The sequence below is a fragment of the Argentina silus genome (genome assembly GCF_951799395.1).
Source record: "Argentina silus genome assembly, chromosome: 2".
In the NCBI taxonomy this organism is placed as follows: domain Eukaryota; kingdom Metazoa; phylum Chordata; class Actinopteri; order Argentiniformes; family Argentinidae; genus Argentina; species Argentina silus.
The window spans coordinates 26,378,138-26,402,286 of NC_139656.1; the positions used below are offsets into that span (position 1 = coordinate 26,378,138).

The 24,149-nt window shown below is 42.9% G+C and overlaps 1 protein-coding gene across 1 annotated transcript; it reads right to left on the bottom strand.

Moving 5' to 3' along the window:
• Positions 1–16,347: 16,347 nt before the first annotated feature.
• On the bottom strand, positions 16,348–17,232 carry bhlha9 (basic helix-loop-helix family, member a9; the record flags this gene model as incomplete). The annotated part of the gene is made up of 1 exon (XM_083688628.1): positions 16,348–17,232. The coding sequence occupies one exon, from the start codon at positions 17,230–17,232 to the stop codon at positions 16,348–16,350; it is 885 nt and encodes a 294-aa protein (XP_083544754.1).
• Positions 17,233–24,149: the final 6,917 nt, after the last annotated feature.

The window sequence follows — 24,149 nt, forward strand, 5'->3', positions numbered from 1 at the left end:
GTGTCGCAAGGTTTTTTGACGCATAAAAGCCGGTGAAGGGGGTTCAGATGGTTATATTTGACTCTGCCTCCTAACTTTACAAACAGTTTAGCCACGTCACACTTTGGAGCTCTATGCTGAAATGTCACACGTCACAGGACATGGGAAATCATTTTAGGAGGAGCTCAGAAAGTATAATGTACTAGAAAAATTACACATGCTTTGACCTAAATCGCACATTTTTTGGACTTGAATCATTGTGCAATAACATTGTGCAGCACCAGGATGTCATATATCAGCCACAAAACGTAATTAATGTGGGCCTTTAATTAACACATTTTGGGGAGCCAATGCTGTTCACAGCACACAAAAACATATTTTTAGAGCTAGACTAGGCTTAGAAAATACATTTTAGTAACAAGTCATCATCTGTTTGAAATCCTTCAAATCTCTTATTTGATGCCAAAAAGAAAGGGTGCCTAGTAAATGTTACCAATATCATGCATAACTAAGCTGAACCTTCTCTAGGTGAAATATTTCAAATCTGCATCTGTTTCTTTTGATCCCAAAAAATATTTTGATCTGGAATACGATGTCGGCCCACACTCTGACTTAACCTGGAAGGCACTCTTTGTCAGTTACAGTATGCAGCTTGTGAGAACGTAATTCTTTCTTCTTGATTTTACCCTCTGTGGTGAATGTTATCACAAAATCTGTATGCCTCTGGTTGTTTCAGGTATGTACAGTTGGATACACAATCAGTTTATAAAAACCTTTGGGTAAGATGGGATATTTTTAAAGACTTAATAAAATATACAGCCTGACTGTCTGGCTTACCTAATCCACCAAAACGAATCCATCTTCTTTTGACAGCTGGGGTTCAATTCTTTCTCCTTATCACATTTTCTTCCACCGTAATTGCATTTTCTTGCCATTTCTTTCTGTTTCTCAGACTCAGGAGAGGGAATTGATTAAATTGTGTATATTGGCAGCACAGACAAAGACAGTAAAGCCTCAGCACAGTCAGTCTGGCATATGATGCCTCTATCTTTGACTAACGAGTACAATTCATTTCAATTCTCATTAAATGCAAGCACCTTTTTCTATAGTTCCCCAGGGAGACTTATTTGACAGAGACTGTGTAAATGTGGATCTATATTCTTAAATTGACCTCAATGTGTTAGGGTTGCATCAATAATGTTCATTTGCTTTTCATTTGTGTGATGAAAGGGTTTAAAACATTGCATGGAGGGAGCTTATAGTACACTAGAGATGTGAGGATGTGCTCTCATTATTGTAATTGCATTAATGTCAGAATAATTTTCTGGTTTAAAGTCAAATCATATTTGGGTACTTGCTCCTGAGAGCCTAATAATGCCCAATCACCTCTCTTAACCATTCATTCACCCTCCTCTTCTCAACTTCCCATTTCCTTATTTTCTTCACATTGTATTCCACCCTTTCTCTTCTCCTCTTCCCTTATTTGCTCTCTCCTCTCCTCCCCCCACCTCACCCTCTCCTCCTGCCACCCATTCTCTCCTCTCCTCCCCCCACCTCACCCTCTCCTCCTGCCACCCATTCTCTCCTCTCCTCCCCCCACCTCACCCTCTCCTCCTGCCACCCATTCTTTCCACTCCTCCCCCCACCTCACCCTCTCCTCCTGCCACCCATTCTTTCCTCTCCTCCCCCCACCTCACCCTCTCCTCCTGCCACCCATTCTTTCCACTCCTCCCCCCACCTCACCCTCTCCTCCTGCCACCCATTCTTTCCTCTCCTCCCCCCACCTCACCCTCTCCTCCTGCCACCCATTCTCTCCTCTCATGGACGTTTTTACAAACCAATTTCCCTGAAAAAAAAATCAATCCATTAGAGGGGGACTGCAAGAGGATAAGAAAATGAAATAATTAGGGATAAGCCAGTGAAAATACCCGTCTAAATGAGCCTGTCCACTCACTTAACAAGGTGTCGTTTTATATTCCTGAGAAGACCCCAGAGTTAGCATACAGATAACATTTTAAGAGAAGACCAATTTACTCCTCACAATTAGCTTGGCCCACTCTATTAGCTAAAATTTGCCGGTTGGGTGATGCTGAGTCTTGGCCCCCCTCAGGTTGACGGAGGTGGCTTTGAAGTGGAGGCTCAGGGTTACATTGGAAAAAAACTAGCTCCCTTCGATTGGTTTCTGCCAAAACAAAACATTATCCTGGAGATACTGTCATTAGTGACAACTTGACAAATGGAATGTATCTTTTTTTTTATTAGATTAGATTCAACTTTATTGTCATTGTGCAGAGTACAAGTACAGAGACAACGAAATGCAGTTAGCGTCTAACCAGAAGTGCAAAATAGCAGAAAGTGCAATGAACAGTGTTTGCAGGTAGTGCAATATATGATCAGTAGTAGTGCAGTATAATATAGCAGTGCAGTATAGCAGTATATGAGTACAGTAGCATTATAGCAGAATAAATAGTTACAGTATGAACAGTGTAGCAGCATATGAGCTGTATGGGTAATGCAGTCTAGCAGTATATATGTATTAACAGTAGCATGAGGTAGATAGCAGAATAAATATAAATATGAATATGGAATGCCGTATAAACAGTATAAACAGGTATGTACAGTATGTGCAGTAGTATTAAAGAAAATATAAGGATATGTGCATTATGTGCAGTATGAACAGTATGGACAGGTATGTACAGAAGAGCAGTGGTATGAGTAAGAGCAGGGGAGGGGAGGGGAGTAATAGTGCAATAGTGCAATTGTCCGGGGGGGGGGGGGGGGGGGGGGGGGGGGTTGCAGGGGTAGTAGGTTGTCAGGTCGGTGCAGTGTTCGAGTTCAGTAGGGTGACAGCCGCAGGGAAGAAGCTGCCTCTGAACCTACTGGTTCGGGTGCGGAGAGACCTGTAGCGCCTCCCGGAGGGGAGTGGGGTGAAAAGTCTATGGTTGGGGTGAGAGATGTCCTTGACGATGCTGCGTGCCTTACGCAAGCATCGTTTGCCCTGGACAGCCTCGATGGAGGGGAGTGAGGAACCGGTGATGCGTTGGGCAGTTTTCACCACCCTCTGCAGTGCTTTCCGGTCCGATGCCGAGCAGTTGCCATACCATACTGTGACACAGTAGGTAAGGATACTCTCGATGGTGCAGTGGTAGAAATTCACCAGGATCTGAGGAGACAGATGGACCTTCTTTAGTCTCCTCAGGAAGAAGAGACGCTGGTGAGCCTTCTTTATCAGGGTGGAGGTGTTGAGGGTCCAGGAGAGGTCCTCAGAGATGTGGACACCCAGAAACTTGAAGCTGGTGACTCGCTCCACCTCAGTCTCGTTGATGAGGATGGGGGTGTGTGCGCCAGCTTTAGACTTCCTGAAGTCCACAATGAGTTCTTTGGTCTTCTTGGTGTTGAGAGCCAGGTTATTGTCGTTGCACCACACTGTTAGGTGCTGTACCTCCTCCCTGTAGGCCGACTCATCGTTGTTGCTGATGAGACCGATCACCGTTGTGTCGTCTGCAAACTTAACAATGGTGTTTGAGCCATGTACAGGTGTGCAGTCGTAGGTGAAGAGGGAGTAAAGGAGGGGGCTCAGCACACAGCCTTGTGGAACGCCGGTGTTCAGGATGAGGGTTGAGGAGGTGTGGTTGTGAAGCCTAACAGACTGCGGCCTGTTGGTCAGGAAGTCTAGAATCCAGTTGCAGAGGGAGGGGTTGATGCCCAGTTGCCTGAGTTTGGAGATCAGTTTGGAGGGGATGATGGTGTTGAATGCTGAGCTGAAGTCAATAAACAGCATTCTCACATAAGAGTTAGTCTTGTCGAGGTGGGACAGGGCGGAGTGAAGTGCCGTCGAAATGGCATCCTCTGTACTCCTGTTCTGCCGGTAGGCGAATTGAAAGGGGTCCAGTGTGGGTGGTAGGCAGGTCTTGAGTTGGGCTAAGACCAGCCTCTCGAAGCACTTCATGATGATGGGCGTGAGTGCCACTGGTCGGAAGTCATTTAAGCTCGTTGCAGTGGAGTGTTTTGGCACCGGCACGATGGAGGTGGTTTTGAAGCACGCGGGGACAGCTGCTTGGGCTAGGGACAGGTTGAATATGTCAGTCCAAACCTTAGTCAGCTGCACAGCGCAGGCCCTGAGGACGCGTCCGGGAATCCCATCAGGACCAGCAGCCTTGCGTGCGTTAGTCCTGCTCAGTGCCGCACACACGTCGGTGGGAGATAGAGTGAGGGGCTGGTGATCCGCAGGGAGCACAGCCTTGATGGCCACCTCCTTGTTGTCCCTGTCAAAGCGGCCGTAGAAGTGGTTATTGATTAATTAATCAAATTAATCAGAGGCACTTCTAACATATGAAACATATGAAACCAAATCTGAATGTGTGAGAGAGAGAATGCTGTACTAACGCTTCACATTATGTAAACATATGGGTGATATGATGACAAGACATTGAGCTGAACTATTAAGGAATGTTGCCAATGAAGCCTCATCTCAAACAATATATATATATATTCTGAGATTTTGTATGAGATGAGGCTTCATTGGCAACATTCCTTAATAGCATATACACTCACCGGCTACTTTATTAGGTACACCTTGCTAGTACCGGGTTGGACCCCCTTTTGCCTTCAGAACTGCCTTAATTCTTTGTGGCATAGATTCAACAAGGTGCTGGAAACATTCCTCAGAGATTTTGGTCCATATTGACATGATAGCATCACGCAGTTGCTGCAGATTTGTCGGCTGCACATCCATGATGCCAATTGCGCCAAGAAAATATCCCCCACACCATTACACCACCACCACCAGCCTGAACCGTTGATACAAGGCTGGATGGATCCATGCTTTCATGTTGTTTATGCCAAATTCTGACCCTACCATCTGAATGTCGCAGCAGAAATCGAGACTCATCAGACCAGGCAATGTTTTTCCAATCTTCTATTGTCCAATTTTGGTGAGCCCGTGCGAATTGTAGCCTCAGTTTCCTGTTCTTAGCTGACAAGAGTGGCACCCGGTGTGGTCTTCTGCTGCTGTAGCCCATCTGCTTCAAGGTTCGATGTGTTGTGCGTTCAGAGATGGTCTTCTGCATACCTTGGTTGTAACAAGTGGTCATTTGAGTTACTGTTGCCTTTCTATCATCTCGAACCAGTCTGGCCATTCTCCTCTGAACTCTGGCATCAACAAGGCATTTTCGCCCAGAAAACTGCTGCTCACTGGATATTTTCTCTTTTTCGGACCATTCTCTGTAAACCCTAGAGATCAGCAGTAGATCAGCAGTTTCTGAAATACTTAGACCAGCCCGTCTGGCACCAACAACCATGTCACGTTCAAAGTCACTTAAATCACCTTTCTTCCCCATTCTGATGCTCGGTTTGAACTTCAGCAGGTCGTCTTGACCATGTCTACATGCCTAAATGCATTGAGTTGCTACCATGTGATTGGCTGATTAGATATTTGCGTTAATGAGCAGTTGAACAGGTATACCTAATAAAGTGGCCGGTGAGTGTATATATATATATAGCAGAATACAGTACCTGTATAATAGTACAGTAGTACCATGAAACAGGGGGACTATGCATAAAAACTGTCATAATGTATGAATGGTGAAACCAATGTATCCACAAATACCATCAAATAAAATCTGAGAATCTCTACTTTAACCCCATAGCAATTGTTTGATTTCAAATCTAAACATTTGGGGGGGGTAAAGCCAAAAGAAGAAAAAATGCTTCACTGTCCCATTACTTACGGAGGGCACTGTATATACATATACAATATTTATTGTAGATTATATATATAATTTCAACATTCTCATGCAATAGCATTATGCAGGCCCAGAGACAGAATGTATGGCTCTGTGTAGGCTGGTAGAACCTCCAAACATATTCACATATTCAACCTCAACATATTCTGACAGTCAATAAAGATGAAAAAAAAAAAAAAAAAAAAAAAAATTGCTTCAGTTAGCCCAATAGTCATCTAGAAGTCATCACATATCTAGAAGTAAACAGTGTTTTGTTTCTTGGCAGATGAAGAATAGCTCTTACATCATAATTAGTAGACCACAAATATATGTGTTCTGAAATCCATTACAAGTAAAACACAAACTCCTTGCAATCTGTTACCAAAAGCAGACATTCAAAATAAAATCTATTTCAACTTGTTGAATTCATAACAATATCAAATCTTATCCTTAGAAGTCTGCCCCCAAAAAACATAAACAAAGGACATGATACAGTATATACATTCTATTTAAAAATAGAATTTGCTGCTAGCGGAAATTAATAATGGCCTTACTTTTCAGAATTGTTGTTAAAGTACATTGTCTTTGTGATCTTGTCCAGGTAATCCATTTGTAAGAAAATAAATGACGGTAATAACTTCTGTGTTTAAGGAATCTTTTACTTGTACCTCAGGCAGCAGAGCAAGTCCATGCTCTGGGTCCAGCCGTGTGGTCTGAGCCAAGAACTGTTTTCCATCAGCTCTGTAGTGTGTTACCCTTTGATCTATCACCCAGTCTGAAGCAGCATACAAAGCATTAAATCAAATCAAATCAGATCAAATTGTATTTGTCACATGTATCGCATACAGTTGTAATTGACACAGTGAATGTTTTGGGATCTTGCTCCACGCTAAACAACAGCAGTCAGCAACAATGAACAATTCAATAAGTAATATTAGTAATACAAGTGACAAAAAATGACAATTAAGTGACAATAGTGCGAGAGCAATAATGTCAGTGTGTAATAATATGTGCATTAACATCTTCCTGTCATACCAACCTATATGCTAACTGGTTTGACATTTAACTTGAGTGCTCGCCATCACTGTTGGTGTGTTGTGAAAACCAGATCCAGATAATTGGCCTGACTGGCATGTTTCCTAACAGTCTAAAACCTACACATTGCTCTGAGGAGAACATCCCTTGTGATTAACTTATCAAGCATGTACAGCGTACTGCAACAAACAGGTACGATTGTTGGTCAACAGGGCAAAGAGTAATCTCCTCTCACACATGAAGATGTTTTGCTCTCCTGACACTCCACTTCAGAGGATGTTTGCAGTTTGCTGTAGTATTGACATTGAGTTCAATATTTCAAGAAAGAAGCCCCCTGGTGTTTGTCCTAAGCCCTCAGGTGTTTGCTGAGATCATGGTCCATAGAAAGTTGGCCATGACCCATTTTCACAATGAGAGGTAAGAGAAGTGAGAAATCATGGCCTTGCATACTGTATCTACAGCCAATGCCCATTAATAACAACGGCTTGTGAGCAGAAGAGATGTTGCATAAACAGGTTAATGACTGAAACCCTGAAGAAGGCAGAGATGTTACATAAATAGGTTACTGATTGAACAAACAATTACATGAAGACATTACACACACTGAACAGATAGACATTAGACAATTGAAATGGCCTGACGAATAATACATTAAACATTCAGTGGAATTAGTATCTGTCCAATCATATGGTCAATCGCATTAGATGTTCTTTTATTGTATTCTTGAAGGTGGATTTAGTTTTTGCCTGAGAAAAGTGATTTGGTATAGAATTCCATTCAGTGATGGCTCTGTATATTAGGAGGGGATTTGTCCTTGGGTCTGGGGCTATCAGATATCCTGAACTAGCCTATCTGGTTTGGTGGTTATGTTTGTTGCTAGTATATACTAATTGGTCAGAAAAATGCAGTGTTTTAAAAATATATATATTACGTTCGTAAAGAAAATCAAAAGACTGGACACTTATTTGCATTCAACAGGAAGCCATGAGAGATTATGGTGCATTCTATTGATATTCATACAAATAGAGCACTGAAGAGCTAAACCAGCAGCCCTTTTTTGAGAGAATGAGTTCAAGAACACCAGCCCAAGATTGAGGCGTCGCTGGGGGAGCCTTACCTCCATAAGGGCCTGGGGAACAAAGAATGACCTCAGTCTGGTAAGAACACTGTAAGCCCCCAGGCATTGCTAACACAGATACATTGAGTTAGGTGAACTTGAACATTTCCGAAAGTGTAGCCTACTTAAAATCTTTATGTGGTACTGACACAAACCTTGATGGGAAGTGAGGTGTACTTAAGTTAAGTTAACAAATGACCAACTTTTAAGTAAATGTAACATATTACTTTTGAGTTACAATAGCTCTGTTGTATTTAGTACTCCTAACAAAACATAGTTTGTAAATTGAGCATTACTTTGCTAGTAGTTCCAACTTAAAATTACGGGCCACTATAACCTTTTAAGTAACTGTACTCAACTAATGTGAGTGCAAGGTGTTTCCACAAAACAACTGAGTACATTTAACAAATCAGGGGTAATGAGGGTTTCCAGTGAACATTAAAAGTGTCCTACTGTAGCTGAAACAATATTCTAGAAAATACTTTGTGGATCAGCATCACTTATGAAGCAAAGCTGAATCAGCATTTGATATGTCCAAGCAGTGAATGTTACAGAAAATGTATTCCATCAACTTGAATAATGTTTCCATCTTATTTGTACACACTCTGTGTTTCTAGGTTGCTGCCTCTTCTTCCTCCTCCTCCACTGATGAAAATTATGAAGAGCTGCTCCTCACTGTTAAGTCTCCATAAATGCAATATGCAGTTACTTAAACTAAATGCAGACATGGAGTGGAATACTAAAGGCCTGATTTCGTACTAATTCACATTCCTTATGTTATTCTCCAGAGGCTAACAAGAATCCAGGGCGGAAGGCTTTTTTTTTTTCACAGAGTGTTGAAGGCATTTACAAGCTGCACTACCTGCAGTTCCCAGTGACACTAGATTCACCTGTGGCCCCACTTCTACACTGATCAGTGGAGCATGTTACTGAGCCTCATTCTGACACTGAGCCATCTGTTGAGAACTGAAGAGAGCTCCAGTGCAGCTCAAGATTCTATTTTCATACTCTCAAATACATTTGTTTAAATATTATAATTTCATTACACCAGATAACCAACATGTCTTTATTGAATTATATATTGGTAATAAACCATTATTAATTGACTTTATTGCTGGTGTCTTTATCCTTTTTGTCTTTGTAAATTACATTATCATCTATACTTAGATAGCATCCTCCACAATAATTTTGGAAATGTTACAATTTTACATTATGGTAATGTCATTGGTTTGTCACCTCAATCTATTATATCACAAGCTACAATTCCTTGAGTACTGAGCATCTGTTTGTTGGTACGCCTAAACCCCTTTTCCATGCAGCACTTTGGGGCACACCCGTGTTGTTAGAATAGTGAGTTATCGCAACATTGGGAAAGAAACAAAAAGCAAGCTAAGTGGCCAATTGAATGGAGAAGCTCGTCATGTTCAAAATAGAAACTGTTTCATGCTCCCTCATGACGCCCTGCAGGTAAGGCAAGAGGCATCTACGGGCCACACACGCCTGAGTAGCGGACTCAGCTCACATACTCCATACTATACAAACTAACAAGGCCTTCCTGCCAAGACGAGTCACTGTCGCTGTCACTGTCACCACTGTTCGGTTCCCCGTAGGCCCAACCACGTGCTTTTGTCGATAGATTGCAAACATGAACATTACGTATTTGATTGGATGGCGTTACCCGTAATCACGTGAAGTGCGTGGCAGCATGTGATCAGGAGACACACGATGTCATCCCTCTCAGCATGGAAGAAGGAGACAGCTGAAACATACACAAATACATTCATAGTCTTATTCTGTATCTGAAGGCAGTTGACGCAGAAAATCAAATTAATAACAATCCCTCCCCTTTGGCTTTTAATTAGAGCATTACTCAGCCAACCGAACTGAGTCATACCAGTCCTACAGGACATTTACATACAAAGTGCTGGTTTCTATGCCATATTGTCTTCTCTTGCCTATGGTATTTTCACTGGGTATTAAAAGTGTGAAATATTGTATTAGTTTCTCACATACAGTAGTTTACAGTTGTTTACTTATTGTGCGTTTTATGAGTTTGTGTACATAGGCAGTTATGTTGTTGTTTCTGTATAATTTCATAGCTCAAGGCAGCAGTGCAGTAGGGAGGCGGGAGAAGGTGGGTCTAGTTGAGCCTGTATAGTATGTTTGCTTTTTGATTGCTTTCATGGTCAATGTGGACTTTCATTTCTCTGTCTAGCTGCAGACACATTGAGCAGATTGAATTGTGGTGCCACAGCACTTTATCAAAGAGAAAAAGAGGACAGTTCAGAGAACAGGTTCATGTTCCTTATGCTGGAGTGAATGTATGTGAGCGTGCGTATGTGTGCGTGTGCAGTCAGTGTTTTGGATGGCAAAAACTAGCCTGATACTATCGCAGGGAAATACCACTAGGCAAAGGGAAAAGGCATAGTGTATTATTATAAAAATACCTTTGTAACTATTGTATTTCTAATACTATATTTTTTGTAGGCTAGATGTATTAATGGAGTACAGAAAAACATGAATACCTAGAAATTGTATGGACAGATAATGCTGCGTGTCAGAGATCACATTCTCACTTTCACATGGAAATAAGTACTAGAAAAACCCAATCAAGAGAGTCAACTAGTTCACATTTAAGATGGTTGTACTAAAATGTAGCCTAGATGCCTTTCAGTACCTCTACACTACCTCTACCCTCAAATCTCTGTGTACTGTAGAACTCTCTCAGAGAATGCTGCCAAAATGACAATATAGATACTGTACAGTATGTTTGGAACTCCCCTTGAATTAGATTGTTGTCATTTTGGTAGCATTCTCTGAGAGAGTTCTACAGTACACAGAGATCTGAGGGTTGTGCCTCTCAGAGGGGCTAGTCTGGAGGCTGACATTTGAAAGATGCCCTAGATGTTTTTCAGACAGGGTTTTATCTGATTTTCTCCCAACACTTGTGATGTGTGTTTAATTGGAACAGACTGTCCTCTGAGCAGTTGTGATCGATAGGCCAACTCAAGACAGCGTAATTGCAGAAGGAGAGGATATAAGGGAGGAGAATGAGGACTTAATTGCACGTTACCAAAGCTGAAAATACATAGCCATTAAGGCAACCAAAAGGCCTTGTCTGCCCATACAAGGTTTAGATACACTTGTAAGGTAAATGGATGAATGTGGACTATCAATGCATGTCAAATATAACATGGAACATTTTTGTCCGCAGTCAGATAAATGTCATTAAATGGCATAGCTACCTGATTACTGCCGGCAGCATAGCTGAGAAATAAAAGGCTTAGCAGCATCACTTCATCACTTCATCGCAAAGCAAATAAGCAAAATCTGCCAGGAAATAATGACAGGAAATTAAAAGGATGTGCAATGACTAATCATGAGTCATAATCAAAGCATGATGATGGAGTCAGGTAGGAGACATCTGCAGAGACTGGTATGTGGCCAAGATAGAAGGGCACAAAGGCCCAGCATGCCTCCCGATTGGCGTCAACTCTGCAAGCAAGAGCCCTGCTGTGACGAACCTCAGACCTTCAATGACGGTTACAGAGGCAATCAAACACTCCCAATGATATCACCTTCAGCATACCGCTCACAACTGTAATCTCCTTCTCTGAGTTTGGGCCAAAATCAGGGAGACAGACTCTCTGTCTCTGCCACTTTTCTGCCAGCCTAGCAAGGTAACCATGGTGCCTTGGGAAATGTGTCGCTTGTCTGGTGAGAGAATCACCTTTGTCCCAGGTCTCCATAGCTGTCCCCTCCTATTCAGGATCACCAGGAAACTGCTGCTATTTTTACTGTTGCGGTCAGGTCAGGGCCAACAATGTCACACTTATTCTTACTCTCAAGTTGAAACAAGCTTGCGTCATGTCTTCTAATCAAAGGGCATGACCCAATCATGAAAAAAAAAACGAAACTGTGTCTCAGATTGTTCCTGATCTCCTCCTCCCTCTCTTGAACCCTCCCTTGAAAATGGTATGGGATCTGTTCACCTTCAGACATCAGCCATCCTCCACATGCTACTGAAGTGACATCACTAAGTATCATGCTATTGACTGGCTGTCTTAAGTGATGAATGCACTCTGACATAAGGGGTGTGTCCAGAGGAGGCTCACACACAGATTGATGGTTGTAACAGGCTAGCTTTACAGTGGAGAACGCCCTTCCACACACACACACACACACACACACACACACACACACACACACCGGATTTCAGGTTTGCCACCCCTCTGAGGCCTGTGCCTGGAGTGGTTTAGTGACTGGCTGAGGGTGTTTGCTCTTAATGCAGGGGTTGGAGGATATGTTGATTGAAAAATGGTGCTTTCCTGTCAGCTGTCAAGGTTTAAGAGAGAGAGAGAGAGAGAGAGAAAGAGAGAGAGAGGAGACTGAGACCGAGGAAGAGGGGGGAAGAAATCTATATCAGATTTCTTCTCTGTCCTCCTTCTGGAACAGTGCCACACCCAATTTACACCATCACCCTGCTGATAGATGTGGCAAAGACTGCTGAAGAGCTGAGAAAGTCTTGTGTGACATTGTATGGGGTGGAAGTGTCAGACAAAACAAAGTTAGCATGATGCTTAACTGGTCACCTGCTCCCTGGCACCATGCCTGAAGATTCTGTTTATACATACAGTACTGCATGCTCTGAGCCTGCACCTGGGGCAAGATACAACTATTTCACACCCTGCATTGAATCAAATACATGCTCCCCTATTGACCATATCCCAAGATATTACACCAAAAGACAATATGGTAACCTAAACCACTGGTACTTATCTTTGTGTGGTGCTGCCACCAGTTGGTTACTAGATGCAATTGCATGGGTTGCTTGTCTGGCTTTTTCTTAAGAAAACACTTCAGAGGTGCCTAGCCACCTGCATTCCACTGAACACTACTGTCCTGTTCTGCCACCTAGTGGTCAACAGTTAACCTGCATTATTGGAATTCTGATATGAAGGGTGGGTGTGTGGGCGGGCAGGGGACACCTTTGTGTCTTACATATTCCCACAAGCACACTCTGGTGTAAAACTACACTAATCAGCCACTTGGCAATTTCTCTTACACTTGTTTTCTTTTCCATCAGGTTGGTGGGGGAGGACATCATGGAGGGATGGATACATTTTTCACAATGAGAGTGATTCACTCTCATAATTACAGGTCAGCGTTGAGCCCATGTTTGGGGCAAAAAAGCACTATATCATAAACAGAACATTAAATTAAAAGACCCCTCATGAAATAGCTTCTACAGTGTCACCGTATTTGAGTACCTTGACAGTCAAAGACCCTCTCTGTCATAAACATCCGCCTAATTCATATGCATATTTAGAGTTTAGTATCATCTCTTCTCCCCAGAGAGCTCATGTTTTGCAACTGCACTACAGGACGTACCTGAAATGTTATTTGATTTACTGCCTGACAGTGATTTATGTGTGTCTGGGAAAGTAACATCCAGTAATCATCATCAGGTTGTTTATACATGTCATGGGAACAGACTATGGGTGTCAGATATGTCCTCAGGCTTCCTTAGTTTGATGATGTCATAGCGCCATAGGTGTCTGTGACAAATGTGTACTATAGACCTGTGTGTGTGTGTGTGTGTGTGTGTGTGTGTGTGTGTATGAGAGAGACAGAGTGTGAGAGTGTGTTTGTGTGTGAGAGAAACAGAGTGTGAGAGTGTGTTTGTGTGTGAGAGAAACAGAGTGTGAGAGTGTGTTTGTGTGTGTCTCTGAAGTACCTTGGTTGTGGGGTGTGATTAAAGCGTCAGGGTCTGTGTTGTGGGTGAGAGGGCGGACAGGTGACTCACCTTCGTGTTGTACTCATGCCCACGGACGCACACGAAAACACACTCCTCAGTGTTCTGGCACCGTTTCTCTCACACATTTTGTTGTCTTCTTTTCCGTCAGCACGGTGGCGGAGGACGTCATGGAGGCGTGACGGTCTGACAGATGCATCGCTGGCGGGTTTACGTGTACGAGACGTGAGGTAAACCCTCAGGTGAGTCACAACATGAGAAACCTGGGCTGAAAAAGCTCCCTCTGCATAAAGACAACAACACACTGTGTCTTTATTCTAGATCTCTTGAAACTTCAGCCTTGAAACTTCAGCCTTGAAAGTGTTTGAACTTCTGACTGAAAAGTAGGGGAAACGTTACAAAACCGTTGCCTTAGTCAAGCACGCTAAAAAGTGGAGGCTGCCCTCTACTGATTCAAGATTCAAGATTCAAGATTCAAGATTCAAGATTCAAGATCCTTTATTTGTCACGTGCATACAAGTATACAGTGAAATGCAAAAGTGACAGTGCCACAGAGTAGTGCAACAATACAATAAGTTTAAAAATAGAATAAAATAAAAATAGAAGTACTAAAAAATATACAGTATGGACAGTATAAACAGTATAAACAATATGAACAGTATAAGCAGTAAGCAATATAAACAGCAGATGGATGATTATGTGTGTGCATATGTGTTATGATGTCAGTGAGTGTGTGAGTGACTTGAGGGGGGCACTGGTGGGGTCATCGTTGATGATTATAATAGTGCAGAGAACTCATATGTCTAACTCTGTCTATTTACTTCTCTGCACGGGTAGAATGTACTGTATATACTCTATGTTCTGTATCTTACAGGCCACATTTCTATTGTATCACAAGTGTTATTGTGAGTCACGTAGACTATCACAAATCAGCGTATTCTACTTGAGAGTTATTATGATTCCAGTAGTACTTCATGATTTTATGGAGTGCTCAACCCCACTATACACTAGAGAGCCAAATAGGGTTATTAGAGTGGTACAGTACATGGTGGGCACACTTTCACTCACGGGTCTATTGTAGATCCGGGCAGACAGGTTAACAGCTATGTAGGCAGAGCAGACCTGGCTCTCTGCCATACGGGCGGGAATAGGAGATCTGTCACTGCAATCTGTCACTGCAACCTGTCAGTCAAGTGTATTCTAAGGTGAGATTAGGCTGGTGAGTCAAGGTTTTCCAATGATTCACGTCTGTAAAGAAGGGAAAGACTGAAGTTACTTCCCTCCCTCTCTCATCCTCTTCTTTCTCACTCCTTACGTACTCCTCTTTTCTATTGTTATGCCCCCCTCCGCCCTTTCCCACTCGTCCACATCCCGTACACACATACGGCTCTCCATTGAGTCTCCAGTTGTTTTCCTCAGGCCAGCTCCTATCAGCAGCTGCCCAGGGCCCATCCTGGGAGACCCCCATGGTGTTCAAACAGTGCTCACACACACCCCATTGCACCCGCGGGCCGGAGAAGCCCGACAGGGGATTTCACCACACTGATGACGGGGCATGGGCTTCCTTCCTGAGCCCTCGTAAATCTGTCTGTAGGCTCAGTCCTATAGTCTAATATTAAAGCTGTTTCCATGACATACAGCAGGGGAGGGGACGCTGTTGTGAGTACAGGTGCAGGTAGGAGGAGAGTTGTTCTCCTTGAACAGTGCCAAGGCCAGCTGATTCCCATAGTGACCCTGCTGTTGTAAGCAGTTGTTTGGTTTGGTTTGATCTCTGTTTGTAAAGGTGTATGTACAGACACATGCATGCTTATATGTGCACACTCTTTTACATACACACACACACACACACACATTCCTCAATCCCTGCATTCCTGTATGATTCATGGTCCGCACAGGAGAGATGATGTTGACCCACTGTTGGTCCATGTTTTTACTTCGCCTTGTAAAGTAAATAACACCTTGGCTTTTCTTTTCTTAGAAATATGACAAGAATGGGCAAGAAAACTAATTTCTCAGCTGAGAGAAAGACCCCTGTCATCTGAGACCCAGGAAGATAGCGGCTGCAGCCCTTAGGGCTATAATCAAACACGCACACACACACACACAAGTTTGCATGAGTAACTTTTGCACATATGTGCACACACCATTGCCATTTATCAAATGTACAGATAGTTCAATGAAGCAAATACTGCAAGACTTGATTAAAATAGTTTATTATGAAGTTGAACAACAGTAAACAAAATGTAGTATACATATAATACTAGTATATACATAAATAAATTACTTTGTTTGTTGGATTTGTGATTGCTTTAGTTCTATTCTCTTCTCAGCATGGATGTCTAAGGTCCAAATTTGCATTTAATTTGGATCGCATTTCAGTAGTGTGCACTTTTCCCTATGCACATACATTCAGACTTTCAACACTGAAAAGGAGTTGAGTAGTTGAACGTTGTACATATAAGAACATTCATTGGATTTATGATTTGAAAAAGCAAGGCTTTAACAGTAATGTTTACAACATTCTGTAATCTAGATCCCCATTCCATTCAAGATTATCATATTTACATTGCTATATAGCACGTTTTGAAAGATCAGTGTCTCTTCTTTGCTTTAGAGAGTAGTAAAGTAATACTGAATCGATTGCAACAATTCTCCCTGAGATCATTTGACAGTTTGCTGGTCTGTTCTCCAGGCTCCAGGGATCACAGTGGTGGATGTAGCCTGTTCTGCCCCTTGTGTCAGAGCAGGGGGAGACTGTGCTGGGGGCCTGGCTCCTGGAGGTAGCTCACCTGCCAAGGGAGGCTGAGAGCTGGAGAAGGCTCCACAAAGGTGTCCATGTAGCTCTGGGCACAGGAGGCCCACACCCCTGGCTGGTACCCCAGCCCCTCACTCACCTGGGTGTATCTGACAGGGCTAGGGGGCTGGTCCAGTGGATTACCACAGTGTCCATGTGAGGGGTAAAGCTGGCCCTCTGACGTATAGCAGGGGTAGTGCGGCGATGGGGGGCAAGAGGAGCCCATGCTGTCCATATAGAGGTGTGGCTCTATGGGCAGCCTTTGAGGGTGAAGGCCTTGCTGGGGCTGCATCTGATGGGAAAGCGATGTGTGCCATGGGACGTAGTTCTGAGGCTCCAGACGAGGGACCGCTGCCCTGGGCGGTTCGACCCGTTTCGCCCCCATTCCGACCGGCCCCGCAGATGGCCTGTGGCACTCCCGGTGGGCGCAGGGCTTACTGGGTGGGTTGGAGCTCAGGAAGACAGAGAGAGCAGAGATGCGGTTGATGGCCCTCTGCAGCGTGGAGATCTTGGAGAGTCTCTTGCCGCTGAGGTCGTGGTTGAGCGTCACGCGCAGGGCATTGAAGGCCTGGTTGTAGTCCAGGATGCGCTTGCGCTCACGCACGTTGGCGGCCACTCGACGGGCCTTGGAGCGGACAGGACGGCTACGTTTTTTGCCCTTGCCCTCTTCAAGCTCCTCGCCGGGGCTGCTGGCTGATCCCTCGCTGTCCTGAAAGGGCCCCTTGGGGCTACCATCGCTCCCATCGTCATCATCACCCGGACCCAGCATGCTCAGCTCCAGCTCCTCCTCTGAGAACTCCGACCCTGCCTGGCTGCTGCAGCTCATCATCACTGGCCGTACAGACGCTGTGTTACCGCTGTGTTACTGCTGTGTTACTGCTGTGTTACTGCTGTGTTTAGAAGCTGTGAGGTAGAAGCAGTGTAACTGCCGCTGACGGGACCTCTCTCCTCACCCCGTGGCTTGTTTATGGGGGCTGTCGGTGTTGGGTGCTGTGCCGACAGCCCAGATCTCCTCCTTCTTTGGTGCCTTGTGATTACCTCTGCCTCCGCGGGACGGGTCGACCTGCTTTTTAAAGCTCCTGCAGTCACATGGTACAGTCACCCATGAGGAATGGTGCGCTCTCTCTCCAGCTTTATGGGTGCCCTCCAGGCAAATGGCGCTGTCACCTCCTCCTCCTCTTCCACTGACACACCCTCTCATCCCTGTAGGATTTCTAAGTGTTTCAACACTTCATGTCTGTGTAATACATAAGCAGAAGCAAAGTTTTCATTTTGGCATGATGATTGACTTACATGCTTTTTCATTTCTTGTGACACCAATCGCTTCCTACATATCTTTTTCAATATCTTTTGCACTCCAGGTTAGTCTGTGTAGCTTCACCAAAGATATATCTTTTGTCAATGTTACCTGCTTTCAACTCTCGTGAACATAACGTAGGGTTAGGTTTTTTAGAGGCTGCTTCAATGTATGATATCTGCTTCAGTTTAGCCTAAATCCACAAATGCATTGATGACCATTTGTTTTTAATCAAAAATACCATACTCTGTCTGGGCAGTGTCACACGTGCTACTCAGCTTTCTTTGCCTCATAGAATAAGGAGGGATTTTCTTTTATTCATCTTGATGGGAGTTCCATGAAAATTGGTCTCTGGACATCCATGACAAATTGAACGTTTATCAGATAGCCTAATTCTTGTCGTGCTTGTTTCCCCTCTCTCCATGTCTGTGTGAGAAGGAGGAGAGAGGAACCTTCTTATCTGCCATGGGTAACGTTTGTCCATGCAATTAGGTGTCTCCAGAGTGGCGATTTCTCCTCTCTCTCTGCTCTGGTTGAAGGACCATGTAATTTAGGGGAGCTTCCCTGGAACCCACCTCCATAAATCAGGCCTGGGCAGCACCTGAGGACAAGAGCAGAGCAAGCCCTGGACTTCAAAGCCAGGGGAAAATGACAGCAAATATTTAGAACCTGCAATCGCTGCTGGCTGGGGCCATTGACCCCTCCATGGTAATGCTTTTTTTTTCTCTTCTGAGATAGTTCCCCATGGGCATTTTTTAAAGCTGACGCTGCATTAACATAGTTTTTTGGTTGCATATCCATCATGACAGAAAATGGTATGGTCCACCAATGTCTAAGTCCAAACATTGTATAAAGGTATGTCAAAGGATGTTGATTCACTGTCTTATGCCAACCATAAAGAGACGATGGGCGATAACTGTGAGACAACATTAAACCAAAACATTGCACAGACTTGTGAAGTAGGATCTGGTAACACCATCTCATACAAGTTATTTTAGGATTATAATAAGGCAGTCAGAAATGTTCATTGAGGCAACGTCTCATACCAATTGTCAACCAGACATCTAAACATAACGTTTGCAAGACATTATAATGTTAACGTCCCAGAGATATCATATGTTTTAATATTAGTATGCACTCTTCCACTTAGATGTTGCTCTGACCTATTCTTAGAAACATTGTATTAACATGTGACAAAGGTTACCTTCAGATTAGTAGTTTTAAGCAATCATTGAGGCTATCTCCCCAAGCAAACGTTCACCACACAGACCAAATCTGTGTTCAATGAACGCTCAAGTTTGATCTATACATGTTGCATTGGATTTGAACCCCAGTCTTCCACATACTCAACAACTTTACTAATCACTGAGCTATGGAAAGATTGAGGCATGCTGGTATTCAAATTGTGTATTCTGCACTCATGGCATGGTAGAATAGGTACATCTCTGGGTCATTTCACTTTTTTCCAGGAAAAAGACACCCATTGGAATTAAATTGAAGGGGCTCAATTTAGACACAAGCAGTATTTCAACCCTACAGTAAATGCACACACTTCTGTCAATTCTATCATTTAAGCCCACTGAGCTAAAGGAGCAACTGATCCTGTGAGAATTAAGTAATCACCTCTCATATAAGGTTACTCACACAGAAGTGGTTAAGATTCTGATCATGTTTGTGTTGAGTGTTCAATGGAATCGTTTTCTTTTTACAAATTTCCCTGAAAGTTATTAGGGTGAGCCACATTATGTGAGTTTTCATAGATGAAATGTCATTTGAGTGTGAAGATTTGAAAGAGCACACTCTAAAAAATGATGCTCAGTTTACCTCATTAGACCACATAATCAATACATGTTTTGGAGATGAGAAAACCCTGCACACATAGGACAGACCTTTGCGTACGTTGCTCTGGTGGACAGTGGAAGGTGATTGGACTGACCTTTAGCCAGGGCTCCTAGCCTTGCGTTGGTCAGGTAACTGCAGGGTAGGCCCTCACACAGTGAGCTTGAGGTCGTTGGGAAACCTTGCTTCCTTCCTTTTATTGTACATGTCGCTTGCTGAGAGACACCTACAGGTCGAGCAATTACAAGGCTTTTCAGCTCTCTCAAATCATGACTATTGATCAGAGGTGGGAGTTTCCTTGATGAATGTTATCATTATTGCATCAATATAGGATACTTATTGAAGGGGGCAAGCATTGATTTCACCTTACTTTGCTCCCCTGCTCTCCCTGTTCAGCTGATCCTCTTGTCCAATGGACAGACCCATATTGTCCAGTCAGCCACACAACTCACCTTTTGATACGCCGCAAGGCGTTTGGCATGCATTTATGATCAAAAGTGAAATATTCAACTCCCTGGTGTAACATGGAGACATGCAGCACCAATGAGTGAGCAGGTCTCTTCACAAGAGACCTGATTTATGACTTTACGACCACGTCAGATTTACAGCCTAGGTGTAGAGAACATGGAGACTACAGCCTCGGACTCTCCCAGTCCATTCATTTTGACAGGTGACAAGACACCAGTAATTATCGGCCGCCGTGAATAAATCACAAGCCTTTATTGCGTATCTCGCCATGCCCTTGACAGAATAACCATTTTCAAGTAAGGGGAACCTGCCCAATGCCACTGAACCTGAGATTTGTAAATCTCCTGCTCAAGCCCCTATAATGACTGGTTGTTACCTGCTCGTTATTAGAGGTCTGTGTGTGCCAAAACATTATAGATGTATTTTTCCAAAGGGATAGTTAAGGGTAATAAGTGAGTAAGGTCCAGGTTCGCTAACCTTGGCTTTGCAGTGGTATGTTAATGCATGTTTTTGGCGTTTGCTGTGGAATCTTCTCACCTCTATAAAAAGCCTCCAGTCAAAAGGAGGGCTTCTCGTTATCTGTGCTCTTCCATAATTCTCACACCACAATCTCTGTGGAATTGTTAATCTCTTAAATGATGAACGTTAGCACCTGTACTCTGATATTTTTATAATTTTGACAGTTCTATGTCAGTTCTTTCCTTAGCCCTTATTCTTGCAATTATTTTTATTATAGCACTGCACAAGGCGCTGTCACATACATCGGCAGTGCTTCCATTCTTACAGTACTTATGCACTTACTCTTGGAGATACAGTAATTGTCTTTCTGTCTTTGAATGAAGAGAGATACATGCAGAAATGGGTTTTGAGTATTTATTTTCAAGTTCTCTGAGGCCTCCGGAATTGATGGCAGTAACTCAATTTTCATCGTTAGTAATCTGGGCTCTGTGGGGTTCTGCAAGGCAATGAACTGTCTCCTTGCTCTATCTCAACCTCTTAGCCTGGCTCTCCCTTCAGTTCTCTGTCCATCTCTCTCTCTTGATGTTTGCTGTCACTGCTGAATGCTGCCTGCCATGGGCAATGGTGTCATCTCTTGGACCAGAGACCTATTTATGAAGGGGAGGATCCCCCTCCCTCTCTGAGTCAGCCATTTACTTTTACCTCCCCCGTGCATGGAAAGAGTGAGCCACATAGCATTTGAGACACACACATACACAAAGATCAACAGTCCTGTGATCTGCCATTTTATCAAGTTCAGTGTATAAGTGGGTATGTGGGTATGTAAGTGTGTCCCAGTGTATACATTGAGATAAACCGAATTAACCTTGAGCAGAACCCGAGGGGTACAGTACCTGTGGCCGAGACAGAGCCCAGTGTTGAGTACATCAAAGGTCCCTCCAAACCAATGTTCTCAACAACACTTGTGAATTTTAAGGTTACTGATGTGCAACATTGTGAATCATTGCATCTGAAATTACTGGCAATTACGTGTGTTTGGCTGCTGTAATCTCTTTCATCTTGCGCACCGGCCATAAAATCTGAAATGTTGGGTGGAAAAAATGCCCAAGGGTTCCGGCACACACAACTCAACACTGAAAGTGTCATACTCAGGATGTCTGTCAAAATGTTGACTATTAATCATTCAGTTGTTTTGAAGAATATTGAACTCCAACATTACCGCTGTTTTCAATGGTTTATCGCCATTGGAGATGGGTTTTCTTCAGTTAAAAATGTGTGAAATTGTTGGTCAGATTTTATAGTACTTTTTATAATGACGCACACAAAAAGGCTTTATAAAGCCTACCTCCACAATACATTAGAGCTGCATTATGCCCTATCACTTGGCTAGAGGCGCTATGTCAAATGATTCAATACTGCGTATGACCATACACAACACTATGACCATACACAACACTATGACCATACACAACACTGACCATACACAACACTATGACCATACACAACACTATGACCATACACAACACTATGACCATACACAACACTGACCATACACAACACTATGACCATACACAACACTATGACCATACACAACACTATGACCATACACAACACTGCCCATTGATTGTCTACTATTTTGCCCTCTGATTATTCAGTTGTATTGCCTATTGACTGCCCAGTTAATTTAATGTTCATGAATATGTTATGAGTGTGGATGTAGGCTTTTTCTATTTCTTAATTAGCAACACCAAGCAGATCCACCACACTTGTGGTCAAGTAAATATACAGTGTGAGTTCCTGTACACCGGCTCTTTCCTGTACAAGAACACTAAATATGCCTCTCATAGGTATAGAACCCCTCTAAAACTCTTCTATCAAGTATGTTATTTTATTAAACTATATCTGGGATAAAAAAAAATAAACATATTGTACATCAAAGATCCATCCAACGTGGTCCTCGATGATGAAACAGACAACATCCAATGACGTACAGTACAGCAACAGACATGACAGAGGTACAACAATGGAATAATAATCAGCTAGTTAACCTCACTAAAAACATCATAATTCATAGAAATAGGGTTAGGGTTAGATTCATTCAAATTAATTAAATAAATAGATTAGAATTCTATTAACCTCTTGAAATACCATCCTGACCTAAAATGCACATCCAACATTAATCCAAAATCACCTTAACCCCCCCTCTCCACCCACAAGAGAGAAGGAGGAGGAGGGGGCTGTAGGTGACCTAAGCCTACCCAGTCACTGCCCTCCAAAGATACTGCTTTTACCTGCTTCTTAATTACGTTCTTACTCTTCTTCCACTGATAAATTAGTGTAGAAGTCATAATGTGCAGAGTTGAGCCTTGCAAATCTATCAATGCTAGAATGTCATGACATGTCTACCGGTTCCTCCTGCATACAGTAGGAATGTACTAACAGACAGCCTGCTCCCCTCTGGCTGCTTCCTCTCCGTTTGATTGCCCTGAATACCTTCATTTAATTTATTGTCATGATAAGGAGTGATATGTTTTAACTGGATTTTATGTACCTGGTGAACAGAAATCTATAAATTATTCACTGAGTGCTTGGTCGAACAAAATATGTACTGTATGTATTGCACTCCAGTACAGGAAGATCTGTGTGAAGTGGTTCAGTTTAGCTGTATGTGCTGTGTCATGTCATGTCATGTTTATGACGCGGTTATGTAAGCTCTATGATGCATAGCTCAGATCATTGTCTATATGTTTGCACTTATGAATGGGGAACATTTTAGTTTAAGATAAACTCCAAAGGCAGGGTTACATGTTCATGGTGCATTCCTCTCCAGGAGTACTCAGTAATTACGCTGGGTTGTCATTAAGGGGTCCTTTTGGAGTGTTAGAACCAGTGGTCAAGGTTAAGTGTCTGGAGGTTAGTTCCCACACAAACCGCAGTTTTAAGCGTCCTGTTTTAAGCAGTTTTAAGCGTCCTGCCCTGCATCCTTGTGGGATACAGGATTTTTTTTTTTTTAAAGAAACACCGGAGAGTGATAAAGACACCATGGAGGACTTTAATCAATTGGCGATAAAGACAAACTGTATTGTGGATTTACTCAGAGTATACGCTGTACTTTAAGTGAATGAATGAGGGTATGGCAGTTTTAACACAGATAATATCCCTAATACAGCGTAAACACTCTAAGTGAACCCCAGTCCACCTTTACCTGCAATTGAATTGATTGTATCACTACAAATCCCAAAAGCCATTTTTGTATCATACATTTTCATGATGTTCTGTGAGGACTTAAACACGGCAGAGGAATAATCTAATTATTTTACTCTGAGGGATAAACTTAATTGAGTAATAGACTGGTTTTGCCTCATTGGTCTATTGAATTGATATATGATTCGATAGATTTGATAGTCATTAGTGCAAGTGGTGATGGTAAAAGGTAGACATATTAAGAGGTAAGCCTAATCTATTATTAACATAATTTACAGGCTGTAATTTTGTATGTGTATCACCGATCACATATTATAGTTGAATATTTCTCAAAAATTACACAACTGTTCAGCTCAGTATTCTTGGCCTTGCCACACACACAAGAGGGATGATTTGTATACCCTCAGTGAACCAAGGAAAGTATTTAGCAGACTAACCACAATGGCCATTAGAAGATCATTGATAATTGCTGGTTTACT